This window comes from Camelus dromedarius, chromosome 1 (assembly GCF_036321535.1).
Source record: "Camelus dromedarius isolate mCamDro1 chromosome 1, mCamDro1.pat, whole genome shotgun sequence".
Classification (NCBI taxonomy): domain Eukaryota; kingdom Metazoa; phylum Chordata; class Mammalia; order Artiodactyla; family Camelidae; genus Camelus; species Camelus dromedarius.
This window is the reverse complement of record NC_087436.1, coordinates 39,443,472-39,460,001: the sequence shown is the minus strand read 5'-3', so window position 1 is coordinate 39,460,001 and position 16,530 is coordinate 39,443,472. Positions and strand designations below refer to the sequence as shown.

At 41.3% G+C, this 16,530-nt stretch overlaps 1 protein-coding gene and 1 long non-coding RNA gene across 2 annotated transcripts in view; one reads left to right on the top strand and one right to left on the bottom strand.

Moving 5' to 3' along the window:
* PRSS12 (serine protease 12) overlaps positions 1-4,184 on the bottom strand; it is a 61,845-nt gene extending 57,661 nt beyond the window's left edge. Inside the window, exon 1 of the mRNA XM_010985520.3 lies at positions 3,651-4,184. Within this exon, the coding sequence (XP_010983822.2) occupies positions 3,651-4,152 (502 nt within the window). The 5' untranslated portion in view covers positions 4,153-4,184. The remainder of the gene's footprint in view (positions 1-3,650) is intronic.
* The window catches only part of LOC135319010 (uncharacterized), a 51,240-nt gene continuing 38,672 nt past the window's right edge, over positions 3,963-16,530 (top strand). Inside the window, exon 1 of the long non-coding RNA XR_010377572.1 lies at positions 3,963-4,006. This is a non-coding gene — a long non-coding RNA (uncharacterized LOC135319010). The remainder of the gene's footprint in view (positions 4,007-16,530) is intronic.

Below are 16,530 nucleotides of genomic sequence, written 5' to 3'. Positions count from 1 at the left end.
ATGCAGCATTCAAAAAAATTTTAAAGGGACAGCTTTCAGCCAACTTTTTAATTAACATTCACGTCAAACACCAGATGGACTTCAAAGAGTATAGCCTGTAAACAGTAGCATCCGTCCCACAAATCAGCTATCTCTATTTGAATCAGGAGATTTAGGAGAACAGACAGGCATGACACGACAAAAAATCAGATCTATGAATTAGTCTTTCTGGTAGAATCTCAAGCATTAAAGCGTTCTCGTGCAGATACCTGCTTTAGCTATAAGTCCTCAGTCCCCTATGGCTGAGTTCCACTTGGCTACTTGCAACAAAGAGGAGTTCCTAGCACAGTCAAGCAAGTTGCCCAGCCACGCCAACCAGAGACTGAAAAAGTGATTTCCCTTTCCAGTCAGGAAGCTCTAAATTATTACAAGGTATTGTTGGGAGGAATCAGTTGTCTGTTAATTCCTCCTGTAGAAATGTGATAAAACCTGGCTCACATTGAGTTGATAATCATATCCTGGTGAACTCAGTTGTTATTATCCCACACTGGTCAAATAAAAACCAGTGGGGCCATTTTCTAAAACCACACAAAATTGACCATATAGCTGACTTATGCTTGACCCTAAACCTAGCAGGATTTGATCACAGAATGGTGGACTCGGCCAACAGGATCACCCACCACTACCCAGCTTAGGTGGGTTCTGATGCCAAGGTTTTCCCTGACTGTGACAAAGGGTCTTCAGCACTAATCATCTTGACGGCTCATTAGAAATGCACATTCCTGAGCCAGATTCCTAAGCTTATATAATCGGAGTCTCGGGAGGCTGGAGCCCAGGAATCTGCATTTTAATAAGCCCCCACGTGGTTCTAATGCTCACTGTGAGAACTAGTTCCCTGGGCTGATTCAGGGTGTTGCAATCCCTGGAATGATTCTTTACTACTAATTTGCAAGTTTTACACAATGAGAGCCCAGGCATCCTCTTTCTCGTTCTCAGACGTTGGAGCCACTGGAGTGTCCACGCCCCACCTGGCTTACCTGAGATCCCCTACCACCCCTTCCACTAGCCTTCAACCAACTCTCCACCTCAAGAGCACCAACTTCCTCATTTCTCTCAATGTAACCAGATACATGACTTTAGTCTCCAGTTTATTAAAGGAGGGATTTCATTACAATAAATTTTCTTTCCTTTTGTTCTAATTGTTTCTCGTAAAGAAAAAAGAAAAAGAAAAGAAAGAAAAAAAACTAGATATTTTCAAATCATAAGAGACTAGAAATCATGTGCACTGGACCAAATATAATTTCCTTTCTCCTTCCTTTTAGACTAGCCCTTAAGCTGCAAAAATAGGACCATTAGACAGCACAGATATTTCTACATGCTTATATAATTAAAGAACAAAATAAGCTGTGGAGTAAAAATATCCACTATCTTATAATGTTGCTATGAGAATTAAATGAGAAGACTAATATGTAAAATGTTTAGCTAAGCATCCAACACAGAGTGAATGCTCAATAAATCCTACCTGCTATTATCGGGCCAGGTTGTTTTGGTAACTGGGAAAGTTTTTTCAATAAATCTATTCCAAAACTGCCTTTCTCCAGATAAAGAAACCAAAGCTCTGGGGGTTAAGAATCTTACTCAACACAGAGTAGCTACTGGCAGATCCAAAGCGGATACCAGTGTTTTCTAAAGCACAATTCCATATTCTTCTCACCACTCCATGACAGCTTTGTTCACACTCCTAAGGGAAATGTACAACCAAGAAAGCTATATGGTTCAGAATAGCCAGTCATTTTGAAAGCATGAATTATGCCCAATCAGAACATGAGGAATAAATGACAGAATGGGTTATCAAGACTGAGTCTATGAAAGTAATTAAATTATTACATAGCCAGCAGATTGCTTTCCTGGTTGTTGTTGCTGTTGTTGTGTTTTTATATTTGTTGGCAGGGGGAGGCATTTATCTCCCATCTTGGGTGGTTTCTTTTGCTTCTTTTGTGTTCAGTCACTTTACTCCAGGAAGTACACAGACTTAAGCAGTGTTCGGAGTTTTGTCTAGTGACAATTAGCTATGAACATAAAGACATCCACAAACAGTCCATGCTGTTGTTAGGTTTAAATTTCTTTTCAATACAAGAGGCTGGGGAGAATCAAAGGACAAGCTACTCTCCTCTGGAATATAAAGTTAAAACACTTACATATCAGAAAGAACACAATAGATCACTCTAGTGCTTTAACTTTGAATTCCATTTACTTCTATTATAATAGGAAATATGAAATACAATAGTAAAATGAAAAAACTGTCAATGTTTGCCAAACATGAGATTCTATTACAAATTATCTCTTACAGTAAATAATGAAACAATGCTAGGGCTCTCTGCTTGCTATTATCTCAAATTTTTTATAGCCACATTGGCATTCTGTCTGTGAAACACAAGTAGAGCGATGACTTCATTCTCTAGGATGAAGGATAATTGATCTTAACCTTCCCATCACTTTCCTTTAACTCAAAGCACTAATGCAATTGAAGGCACAGATAAATAAAAATTTCTGAAGGGAAAGAATGGCCCTGTGAAAGTTAACCTCCAAATTACCTCCAAAAGGTACAAAGCAGGACATATCTCAGAGTCACGATTAACGAAACCTCTGCCCCACAGCTTGGGTGGAGAGCTGCCAAAAAAAAAATTTATTAAGGGAAATCCAACTTTGAAGGTCATAAGGTTTTTCTTCCATAGCTATAAAAGGAGAGGGGGAGAAAGCCCGAATTTTAAACAAAACCCCAACAACTCAAAACGAAGCATGATTCAAAGGCAAATTATTCACCTGCATTTAAATATATTAATGTGACACTTTTATTATCACAAAACCAAAATATCTTACCAACTTTATTCTTTACCAACTAACCCAGATTGTCCACAAATAAGGTATACAGCTGAATAGGGGCATTCCTGAACTGCACTTGACTATAACAAGTTGCTCCTGCCCTATGATAGTTACTATTCCTATCTCTTTCCCTTTCTTTTTTCTTCACTCACTATTGATATTTACCGTACTGTGCCCAAGAACCGTGAACAGCATTTTGACCAGCTGTATTTTCACCCGGATATTTTGCCAGACTTTTTCAAATACATGTCAATGGTGGGAGTTAAGACAGAAATTTTACCACATTTTCCCAAATCGGGTCTACGGGGGTCGGGGGTGGGGGGAGGGTGGTTATTGGTTGTCATATTGGATTTAATATTTCCCTTTCCAAAACAAGTAATTAGAAAGTATCCCCTCCTTTGCTTTACTTCTTCTCCGTAAATATGGATAAATATGGTAAAATTCTCAAGGCAAGCTGATCCAGAGAACACACTCGCAACGCACGCGCGCACACAAACACACATACAAACAGTGGCCAGAAACACGACCTTATCCAGGAAGCCAGAGCGCAGCAACTTGCCGAGAAACTATCACCCCGGACAACTTTCACACACAAAGCGGCTTTGCTAATTTAGAGTCAAGGTAGGAATGTACTTAGCTGGTAACTCAGAGCCCAACACCACACTGAGCAACGCAAACCCGCAACCCCACACCCTCTCACTCCCCCTCTTCAACACCTAGCGCCCTCTCCTAACCAAGCTTGTTCCCCGCCAGTTCCGAGTCGCCGCCGCTGCCCCGAGGCCACTCACCGTGTCTGCAGTCGCAGTAGCCCCAGTCCACCTTGCCGTGGGCGTTCCCATAGAAGCACCAGGGTCTGCCCGCGCCGTCGGGGCTCCGGCAAAAGTTGTGGTGCTGCCCTCGCAGTTGAGCCCAGGCAGCCGGGGGCGACCGCTCGAGGAAAGGTGGCACCTCTGCCCAGTGCAGACAAGGGGCCCCGAGGTCTGTCACATTGACCCAGGGCTCGCCAGCGGGGCAGCCCCCAGGGTGTGGCCCGGGCGTGCGCCCCGCGTGGAGGGCGTGCAGGCGCGGGGCATGGAGCGCCGGCTGGGGGCGCAGGACGCGCGGAAGAGGGGCAGGCGGAGGCGTCCTCAGTGGCCGCTGCAAGGTAGGCAGGTAATAGGGGTACTGGGGACCCGGAGGGGGCGAATGGCGATGGTGGTGGTGGAGGGGATAACTGAGGACCGGGTCAAAGCTGACCACTCCGGGGAGCACCCAGAAAATCAGAGCCACCGCAAAGCGGGCGAGCGTCATGGTGCCAGAGCAGCGGGGTTTGGTCCATGCTCCCCGGCTCCGCGGGCGTAGAGGAGAGGAGGGGGCGGGGCTGCGGGTCCCTGGAATCCCCTACTCTAGCCCCCTCCCGTCCCCCGCGCGCGGACCGCCTCCCTCTACTCAGCTCGCCTCCCGCCGCGAGTCCCCTGCCGCGCCTCTGCTCCTGCGCCTTGGGAGTGGTCGCGGGCGGGGAAATCTTGGGCTCCGCGGAGACTGGGCTGGTGGAGAGGACCAGCGAAGGAGAAGGCGGAGACCCGGCGGGCAGTGGCGGGGCCCGAGCCCCAGGTAGCCGGCATTGGCACGAGCCCGGAAACTCTGCCCCCTGGCTGCGGGCGCGAGGCACGCATTGTCGCCCCAGGGCCGGACCTCAGCTCGGTCCCTGCCCGGCTCCGGGCTGTCAGCCCGTCCGGCCCGGCCAGACCAGCTGCTGGCACCGCCGCGGCTTCACTGCCCGAGCCAAGCCCGAAGGTGCCAACGCGGGGGACGGTCTTGGCTGCCCCTTGCCAGCTGGCAACATCACCATAGTCCCGTGTCTGGCGGCTGCCAAGCCTGCCACCAGCTCCGTGCCGCCCTCGTTTCCTCTGTTCTGAAATCTTTAGAAGAAAAGTGGGGGTGGATTTAGTTGAAACTCTCCTCTGATAAGTCCCGGGGTAAAAGTTATCAAAGCCCACGCGGAATGCTGCAGCCATTTTACTGAGCTGTGAGCTCCTCAAGGACAAGACCATGTTTCGTTCCGCTGTATATCCCAGTGCTTAACACCGTGGCCAACACTTATTAGGCTCCGATAAACATTTGCTGAAATTAAATTCCTGAACCCACCCAGGGAAAGTAGCTTGAGCCTTTCTGCTTCCTGCCTCCCACTTTCCACCCGGTGTCCTGAAATACCACCAGTTGTTTGGTTATTATTGGGATTCAGTGAGGCCCTCTTAATACCAAATTTCCTTTCTAACCAGAGAAGACTTCATCCGTTCGGGTCTCCATCCTATCCAAAAAGTCCATCCCTCTAACACCTGCCTCGTTTCTGCCCGGCAAGGGACTTGAGTTAAGCCTATTCATTTGCCACTCCAAACTGTACTCTGCCTGCTGCAATTTCGTAGCTGTTGGCTCGACCTTAGCAAAACCCTTTCAACAGCTTCCCTAGTGACCCCCCGCAAAAAAAAAAAAAAAAAAAAAAATGTTGCTTAGAATTTTTAAAAATCACAGAACTAGATTTTAGGATTTCCCCTTTCAGTTGTTGCTGACTATGCCACTGAAGTGAAACAAGAAAAAGGAAGGCCATAAAGAAGGTAATATTTTATTTGCTGGCATAATTATGTTGCAGTGTGGAAAAGGACTACTGCACGATAATATACTGTACTCTGAAGGAAACTTCAGCATGACTTAAATGTTTATTGTTTAAACCTGGATTTCAGTTAGAACAGGAGTGAATTCCCTACGCCCATCTCAAATAATCTATCTTCGTGTAACGTTTTCAAATCATCTTACTGTTTCTAAAATGTTTCTCTCCAGTTAGTGAAACATTTGATTTTACTTCAGAGAGAATGGGCAAATGAATAATATTAGGAATCAAGGAGTGTATTTATCAAATCTTTATCAAGGTGTTTTTACTCAAGATGATTTTACCTACTAATTTTTTTTTTTAACTAATACTTTTCTGGTTCCAAAAGCATAATTAAAACTCTCCTGGGTTGGGGGGGGTAGCGTATAATTCAGTGGAGCAAGCATGTACGAGTTCCTGGGTTCAATTCCCATACCTCCCCTAACAAGAAAGAAGGAAAGGAAAGAAAGGAAAGAAAGGAAAGAAAGGAAGAAAGGAAGAAAGGAAGAAAGGAAGAAAAGAAAGAAAGAAAGAAAGAAAGAAAGAAAGAAAGAAAGAAAGAAAGAAAGAAAGAAAGAAAGAAAGAAAGAAAGAAAGAAAGAAAGAAAGAAAGAAAGAAAGAAAGAAAGGAAGAAAAGAAGAAAGAAAGGAAGAAAAGAAAGGAAGGAAGAAAAGGAAGGAAGGAAGGAAGGAAGGAAGGAAGGAAGGAAGGAAGAGACCTAATTATCACCACCCCTCACCAAAAAAACTACTTGGGGAAGAGAGTGAAGGTAAAATACATTATCTGGAGGAGGTTGTTTCCTTATTTTAGTGTGGGTCAATAGAGTTCACCGATCACAGATTCTTGGTATAATAGGTGACAATTCTAAGAGGAGTCACCCTTTTCCTTCAGACCTTCTGCCGTTCACTTAATGGCCCAGGGAAGGCTCATCTTAGGATTCTGGCTGCCTTGCTTAGACCCATCTGCAACCCTTCCCTGCGTGGCTCCTGTACCCATGGCTTCCTGGGGGTCTGTAAGCAGACCCAATTCCCACACACCTTTGTACCTCAGAGAGGGGGAAATAATGAGAAAGAAGTAAGTAGAAGAGAAGATAGCGTATAATTCAGGTCTGAGGTCCAGAAAGGAGGGACCCTGGTGCAGCCTGGCCTCTCCTCCAGCTCTCTGGACACCTAAGAGATTTTCCAAGGTCTGCTTACATTTAACATACTGTAAAGCTGACACATACAAAGTGGAGTTACCCACAGAAAATTCCACATCTGGTTTTAATCGCTTCAAGTTTTTAAGCGTACCTTTCTTAGAAGATAAAATGGCAGGTATGTAATTGGACTGTGAAGTTAGGGACCTCAATGTGGGTTTTGCCCTCTGTTTTACAGGCAGAGTATGACTTAAACAGAACTGCTCTTTACATACTACTCCCCTCCTCTGCTAATCTTTTCCTTCTTCCTTCTCTTCTTTCATTCCTCCTTGCTGCTACCAAGATGCAGCTGTTTAAGATTTCCAATTCCCAATCCAATCCCTGAGATGTATTTCTCCCTCCCACTACAGGCACATCACAGTGTGTGTGTGTGTGTGTGTGTGTGTGTGTGTGTGGAGGTGGGGGGTGTTTGCAGGGAGAGATCCTTTCCTTCTGCCTCGATTAGGCACTACCTAGCCAAAGCTCCCTCCTCAGAGTCTCCTGACCCTCTGTCACCAACATCAAAGCCAAAGGAAAGGGGGAGGCAATAACACCTTATTATAACTGTGAGAACTCCCCTCGATTTTCCTTTGCCCTCCAACCCCTTCAGCAGCAACAAATGAGCAAGGAGAGGGAACAGAAAGAAACAAATGACATCTTACAGGCATTTCCCACTACACTTAGAAGGCCCCCATAATCCCTCTTGTCACCTCTGCAACCTCAGTGATTCGGGGCCCAAGAGCTCAACTCTCCCCAGCCTCTCAGCCTAAAACCTTGGAAAGTGATGAGGGGAGTCTGCCTGCCCACGTCCCAGCAAGGAAGGTGTGCAGTCTTGGGGATGGAGGTGGGACACAGACACACCTGCACATCTGTACTTTCCTGTGGCAACTCTGTTATATATGAACATTTGGTTTTATGGTGGTTTAGGAGATCATTTTACTTCACATACATGATGGGCTGTATAGCTCTTGTGTAGTTCGATTCAGAAATGCAACCAAGATGCATATTAGAGTTCCAAAAACCAGTATACCAACTAACTTTTGGAAAAGTTCCATTCACAATTTGGGTACTGCTTGCATTTGGAAAAGCTAAGAAGTTTTAAACATATGGCATAAGAACAGTACTTACTTGTACAATTCCCAGGGAAAAAAATTAGTTAAAAGAACACTGAGCATTGCTCTTTCATATACAAGAAGAAATATATCAAGTAATATCAATAATATAAGTCCCTGTCTAGGAACTGTGAGGATTTGAAATTATAAAACATAATCAGGCCTTGAGCAGGGGAAAATACAATAAAAGAACATATAATATTTAGTTAAAAGTTCAGTGAAAGAAAGACTCAGAAAATAAGTAATGAACTGCTGGGTGAATTGTTCAGTTATTTGGGCAGAGGGCCTCTGGTGGCAGGAGGTCTCTGGCAGTGGAGGTAAAATTTATCCCTCTGCTTTGTATTGGTCGCACTCGTCTTTGCCAGCCCTCCGCCAAGAAGATGTCTGAGGACCCCTAACTACAGGAGCTGTTCTATGTTTACATATAGAATCCTGTATAAGGGCTGCTGACCTTACATACGGTGTCCAACGACAAAAGAAAATTTCTGCCTGACTAATCATATTCGTATTGTTCATAAGGGGGCATTGGAGCTCTATTTTCCTCATTGTTTAAAGTTGAATTTTATAAAACAGAATCTTTTTTGATTTCCTTTTTTTTAATGATTTTTTTCTTGGTCTTATTTTCTTTTTTCCCCTTTATTAATTTTTTTGGGAGGGAGGTAATTAGATTTATTTATTTATTTGTCTATTTTTAATAGAGATACTGGGGATTGAACCAAAACCTTGTGCATGCTAAGCATGCACTCTACCACTGAGCTATACCCCCTCTCTCACCCAGTTTCAACTTATTTCTAAAAATTCATCTAACTTTAATATAATCCCTGTATAGAAATTAATTCTAGAGATTCATTTCCAGGCTTATCCAAATGATACATACTCTATATGAGGACTATAGATATCTCCCCAAAAAAGAAAAGAAAAAGGTGAATTCAGCCTTGAAATCGCTGGTTCATCTGGCTCTCACACCTACTCACTGTGGGATCTTAGGCAAGCTTCATTACTTCTCTAAGCCAGAGGCTCAACATCTGGGAAAAGCGGACAGTGATCTGCTAGCAGGATGGATCTCTGTGAGGGGTTACTAAGATAATGCATGTAAACTGGTGAGCCTAGTACTCAGTCCGTGCCAACTCACTATGGTAGAGCAGCCTCAGTAACTGCTTTTGAGTTCTTAACCCCTCAGATTAAGAAAACCTACCTCAACAAAGTAAGAAATTTGTCCAGGTTCCCCTTTCGGTCATGCTTCTGCTCTTGCTGCACCTCAGCTCCCCTTGAAGATGGATGACAAATGTGCGGCTGCCTGAGCTCTGCTCACTTGAGCGCTAGTCCTCTCTGATACGTTCTCTCTTTCCTCCTCCCAACAAGCTTAGTCCCTGAAAGCCAGTGAAATACTAACTATTTTGAGTTAGAACACTTCTCCTGAGGAGTTTACCTAAGGATCATGAGTGGTTTTCAAGTCCCTCGGTTGCAAGTCGGCTGTGGCCAAAGACGAAAAGTGTAAACAGATCGAAAGAAAAGCCTGGCTAGGACTGCTTGCCAGGGATCTGGGATGCACAGAATCTGTGTGTTGAAAAAGACTTAGAGCTCCGACTTTCTGTTAGTTGCAGGAATCCTTCCCAGAGCATCCTGACAAGCGGACTTCCAGGTATTTCCTGAAAACTATTGATGGGGGAAATTCCTATTTGGAAGCCAGCACACTCCATCTCTAGAAAATCCAAATTGTTGGGAAAATCTTCCCATCTACTGAGCCAGAAGTTGCCTCTAGGTGGAAAGCTACTTTTATCTAGCTGTAATTCTGGTTCTACCCTCCTACTGATCCCAAATTCTGTTGTCAATCTAGAATCTAGCAGACCTGAGTTCAAATCCCTGTTAAATTGTTTATTATCTTCTTCGCCTGCAGAGGGCACTAACAACTCCTTTCTCCCCTACTTCTATCCATCTTCAGGAAAGAGATGCCCTGATTTGGAGCAGACAAATCCAAAGAAAAGCAATTGATTCACATTACTAGACTCCCTTATTAATATTATTTTATGAGACGTAAAGAAGTCTGCATAAGCATAAATGATCAATGCACTATTTTCCCTCCTTTTGCTTAGTGTTTTTCCTGCTTCATCACTGCAATCTTAAGGACCATAAAGGTGAGATTGGGGCATGGGTTGAGGTTGAAAGGGAGAGAGAGAAGCTTTTCAGCTATTTGGCTTTTGGCATACTACTAGGAAACTACTTTGGAGTTTGGGATAAAAGCCCCAGCTAATTGTAAAAGCCTATGTTTGCCTGGGCTTGTCCTGCTCACATAAATGCCCTCTGGGAAACTTATTGCCTGAGGATTGGGGCAAGGGAGGGAGGGGCCTACGGGCAGACGTGGAGATAGGATTTAGGGATCCTGGCTCCCCAGTCATCCATCAATCACTGCTAGCCTCTCTTAAATATAGTTTGCCTGTCTATAATGTGGAGATAGTTCTAGTTTACAAAGTTGTAAGAACTAGAAACAGTATGTTAAGTGCTGGACAAAGAACAAATGACTATCATTTAAGTATGTGAAGACAATTATCAAGGCAGTAAACTGCAGCTCATAGAATTGAAAACAATAACTCAGATGTTTGCCCATTGCAGATTTCAGTGGAAAACAATGTCACCCTTGCTTCAAATACCACACTATGATTACATTAACGTTTCTACAATCACATGACACTTGGCTCTTTGCAATAAACACAAAGTTACCAAAACTCTTGACAGTCTGACAAAATTTCCCATATCCTTTAAAGCCCTGTTCAAACTGAAATCTTCCCTAACCAAATTCTGCTCTTGAAATGTGTGTTAGCCTGGCATGCTGTACACACAGAATTTTCACAATCACAGTCACATTGTTCCAGACTCCTCTTCATTATAAACTCTGCAATGGAAAGAATTATGTATTCCATAGTGATTGGCCTTTAAATGGCAGCCAGTAAGCAATGGAATATTATTCAGCATTGAAAAGAATTACTCAGCATGAAAAGACATGAAGGGGACCCTAAATGCTTATCACTCAGTGAATTATGCCAAGCTGAAAAAGACTATGATTTCAACCATATGACATTCTGGAAAAAGCAAAACTATTGCGACAGTAAAAAGATCAACGGTTGCCAAGGGTTGAGATGGGCCAGGGGATGGCTGGATGAACAGACAAAGCATAGAGAATTTTTAGGGCAGTAAAAATACTTTGTGTGATACTCTGAATGTGGATACATGTCATTATACATTTGTCCAAACACACAGAATGTATAACAGCAAGACTGAACTGTACTGTAAACTCTGGGTTTCCAGTGATTATGTTGTGATGATGTAGGTTCATCAGCTGTAACAAATATATCACTCTGGTGGGGATGCTGATAATGGAGGAGGCTATGCATGAATGGTGCAGAAGATACATGGGAAGTTCATGTACCTTCCCCCTCAATTTTGCTGTAAATCTAAAACTGCTCCCCACCAAAAAAATCTTATTTTTTTAATGGCAGTCATTGAACAAATGAGATCTTAAAAAAATGCAAATGAGCTTTTTAAAATTTTTATAATATGGTAGTGTATTGTCTAGAAGAGAGATCACAGGGGGCGGGTGATACAGTGCATGCTTAGTATGCATGAGTCTTAGATTCAATCCCCAGTACCTCCATTTAAAAAAAATTTTTTTAATAATAATAAAAAATAAATAAATAAAATTAATCCCCCACAAAATCCTAAACTTTGTTAAAAATTAACTAATTAGTTTTAAAAAAGAGAGAGAGAGAGATTACAAACTAGCAGCCAGCAAGATGGGCATGCCATCCAGATGTATTTTATTTGGTAGAGATTCAAGTATTAAAAATATTTAAACTTCATGCATTATTTAAAAATCAGTAGCTCATCCACAAAATAATGGATTACCAGCTTCCCTTGTATATCTGTTAGAAAGCTTTGGCTACAAGTAAGAGACACCTCAACTCAAATTGGCTTAAAATCAGGTATTTTAAAGGACTATATGATCTGGTGCAATAGGAAGCACCAAGTCCTCCAGGTTGGTTGCTTCAGTGCCTAACCATGCCATTGAGCTGCCAGGCCCTTTATCTCTCTGCTTGATCATCTTAGTGTTGACTTCATCTTCAGACTGCCGGCAAATAACAAGACATTACATGTAGATAGAGCCCCTGCTCAGAAGAGGAAAAGAGACTTGTTCTTTCTGTGCCTCTTTTTCAGGAGCAAAGTAATCTTTCCTAGAAGCTTCCTAGGAGATATCCCCTCACACCTTATAGGCCATTATTGGGTCACATGCCTGTTCCTGAAACATTCACTGCTAGGAGGATAGACTTGCTATGATTAGCTTGGATTAATTATCTGGGAACTTGGGAAAAGGTCAACCTATGTATACTACATTTTTTTTAAATTGAAGTATAGTTGGTTTACAATATTGTGTTAATTTCTCATGTACAGCATAGTGATTTAGTTATACATAAATATTCTTTTCATATTCTTTTTTATTATAGGCTATCACAAGATATTGTATATAGTTCCCTGTGTTATACAGTAGGACCTTGTTGTCTATTTATTTTATATATAGTAGTCAGTATTTGCAAATCCTAGACTCCCAGTTTATCCCTCCCTAACCCCTTACCGCATCTTGAAAAATCAGAAGATCTGGCAACATTGCAACCTTAATTCCCACATAGCAATAAATGTCTATAGCTGTTTCCATCCTTAGACTTAGAGAAACAGTCCTCAGTTCAGCACTACCTGCCTGGACTTTGTAAGCATTTGAGTTTACTACACCTAGTTTGTATTCTTTTATCTGGCAGGAATTTCATGCTAAATTATATTTCACAGGTATTTCAGTCTATAGATTCTAGAGACTAATGATGAATGGGTAATTGTGTTAATGTCTATAGCAATGTAACAGACTTTTGTCCCACAACTTGGTGGCTTAAAACAATAAGCACTTATTATCTCACAGAGCTTCTGGGAGTCAGGAATCTGGGAGTGCCTAAGCTGAGTGGTTCTGGCTCAGTCTCTTATGAATGAGTGGTGATGGGACTGCAGTTATCTAAGGGCTTGACTGGGCTGGAGGCTCTTCTTCCAAGCTCACTGATGAGGCTGTTGGCTGGAGGCCTTAGTTTCTCAACATTTAGAATTCTCCATAAGGCCATTCGCAACATGGCATTGGCTTCCTCCACTGCCAATGATCCAAGAGAGCAAGAGAATGACCAAAACTCTTATAACCTAATCTCAGAAGTGACATACCATCACTTCTGCCATATGCTATTACTCACATAGTAACCTAGCCCTGGTACAGTGCAGGAGGGGTGTGAATTCCAGGAGGTGGAGATCACTAGGCGCCATCTTTGAGGCTGGCTACCACAGATATGTTCTGTAAAATTGCTCTATTGACAGAGAATTTAAACAGATACTTACTTGTAGTGTGACTGTAAGAATTTTCCAAATGCCAAATATCTTGGCAGTGTACTGTCAATAAAACAATCACTTTACCAGAAACACAGGGTCAGCTATAAGCAAAGATGTCTTAATTTCCCCAGAATCTCTGTTTACAATATTAGCAGACTCGGTCTTGTTTTTCGTCTGGTTGCAAGAAAAAAAATTTTTTAATCAATTAATTTAGGTATCCAGACTCCTAGCAAAAGATTCCCAAGTGTACCTGTTGCCTAATAAGACTTAATGTGTCAACAGGGCTGGAGTTATTAACATTTTAACAGGGACAAAAGAAAGCATGGAGTGGACAAACGAATTATGGACTTTCAGGCATCCTCTGAACTGAGTTCCAGGAGAGTAGGAATTTGGATAAGGAAGATGCCTTTGTATCACTTGTAAGGCTGCAATTATATCACTTGTAAGTCTGTCTGTATTAGAATATTGCTGAAGACAAAGTAACAGAAAGCAAAACAAAAATAGCCATGATTTAATTTGATGAAAACGTTACAAACTTTTTCAGTTAAATTGTATTCACCCTCTGTAAAACAACTCCCAAAATCTGGTAATGCAACAGTTTCTTGTCCAAGAAATTAGCTACGTACATTACTGTTGCTTTCTGACATACCCAACGAACCCCAAAGACTCAAAAGGCTTACATTTATGCATAACATTGCTATGAAAACTAGAAACAAAATTTACTGGTGGAGCTGAAATCAGAAAGAATTTCTTTTTTTCTCCCTCTTCCATAAAGCAGTTACATTGTGAAGGACATATGCCCTCATTTGGGGACTGAAAGATAGATACAGTTTTGAAACAGAGGCTCATTGGCAGTAGTTATAGCTGAGTTGTATAATAAAACAAACTCAGAGCATTAAAAATATGATGCTACTCTAGACTAGTCTTTATTTTTAGAAGGCTTAGAAACCTCTACTCAGTGTAAAAAGTCTCTGTGTATGACTAAATGTTCTTTGCTATCAAATGGTCATTAGAAAAATGAAATATGGTCAGTCGATCAACTAGAAAAACAGTATTTGGCACATAACATCAGTTCTGTTGGAGCTCACAGATGAGTCTAAGAACAAGCTGGAAGATATGGAAGATGCTGGGTTCCATCTAGGAGCCTAAAATAAGACATGTTAACTAGTAAGGTTTTGATCTGCCAGAGAGTGGCTGTTAATGTAACACATAGGTCTTGTGGAATGCTTTTCTCCAGAAATGTTTTAGGTAAATTATTTCAAAGAATCAACAATAACTTTGAACAATATTAACCTTTGAAACTTAACTAGCTCAACAGGGCATATAATAATTAAAGCAGAAGGAAGAAACCTGTTAAGAAATAGATCTTTTGAAGTGTTTAAAATGTTTAAACACTGAAAAGCCACACAAAAACTGAATAGTAACATCCGTTTTAAGAATATAAATAATGCCATGATTCTCAGTTTTGACTGTGGTACAAAACAATCTTTGAAAGCTATGATTTTGCGTTTCATAATTTTCTGCATTCTTTTATTTTCAAAATATTTTTGATATTTAGAAAGAAAGAGGACAAAGAGTAAACGGATCTTTAATGTACACTAATTTCATAGCATCCAGTTGATCACTTAAAGATAAACTGACTTTTTAATAATGAAGAATTTCTCTCAAGTGGCTGGATGGATTTTTGCTGGCCTTAAGTAAGCTCTTGAATGAGGCACTGGGTCTTACTCATTTCTGGATCCTCATTATTTAGTACAAGCTTCTCCGTAAATATTTTCCACTGACTCTAGTCTCTTATCTAGTTCTCTTATCTAGCTCTCTTGATGGTCAGTGGCTTACCTTTGTGAGATGGTTGGCTGTAATTAAATGCACAGGACACAATGGACTGCAGTTTTTTTCCCCTGCAAATTAAATGGGTTTTCATGGAAAATATTAATAAAAACGAAGAAAGCTCACTTTTTTTAGAACACTTTATTTTGCTACAAACATGCATTTTCCCATTACATTTTCTTTTTGACTCCCTCAGAAAATGGACTGAATTAATAACTCAAGAGAGTGTGACCAACACAATTTGTAAGTGTCTGGAGATGAATTTGGAGCAACAACAATTTTCTGAAAAGTACTTTGGTGACCAGAGTAAATCATACAAATACAAAATCAGTCAGGGAACTCACACAATCACACTGTATTTCTCTTTTTGCAAATACTGGAGAATGCTGAGATTTTGCTGTGTTTTATACAGCTTCACTCTAGCCTGCAGGGCTCGTGAAGTTGCAGAATATTAAACAATCTTACACACAATTATGAATGAAAAATAAATTGTTCTACTTAAATCAGCAAAAATGAACATATACTATGTTCAGGAAAAGCAAATAAACAGATCCGATATTTTGGGAAGTTATAAAGCTGAAAAAAGAAAAGTTATGAACAATGCTGCTGTATTTAAAGAAAGCGGTGGTATTAACAATGCTGACATAGATCGTCTCTGACTTACAATGGTTCCATGTAATGATTTTTCAACTTTAAGGTGGTGTGAAAGCGATATGCATTCGGTAGAAACCACAAATTTTGAACTTTGATCTTTTTCCAGGCTAGCTTATAAGGTATGATCTCGTGATGCTGGGTAGCAGGGACCACAGCCCCACCATCACCGCAGTAAACAAACAACACACTTAAAGCCATTCTGTCCCTACACAACCACAGAAAAATGACCATCTTTCACTTTCAGTACAGCATTCAATAAGTTACATGAGCTATTCAACACTTTATTATAAAACAGGCTTTGCATAGATGATTTTACCCAACTGTGAGCTAATATAAGCGTTCTGAGCACATTTAAGGTAGATGAGGCTATATGATGTTCAGTAAGTTAGGTGTTATAAATGCATTTTTGATGTACGGAATTTTCAACTCATGTTTATCTGGATGTAACCCCGTGGTAAGTCCAGGAAGATCTGTATTTCAAAGAGAAACTCTCATTCTGGATACTTGACTCTCCCTAAACCTCAGTAACTCTGTAGTACAGCTTGAGAATGTTTATGATTGCTTACTTTTTATTTGCAAATAATAGAGCCAAGATTTTCTCTTTTTGTATAACTCACTAAGTATCTACCATGGTTTGTTCCAAACTAAACTGTGTCATGAATGCCAACTCAAACTTTAAATGAACTAATAAGGAGCAGAGTATCAAGAAGAATTATAAACAATAAACCTAATAAATAAACACTAGGTTAAAAAATACATCCTTATTCCTTCAGATTTGCCTGCCTATTGAACCCTCACATTCAAAGCTTGTTAGCAGCATATAATTTATAGGCAGGGGAAGAGTCAAAGTAACTGTCTTCAC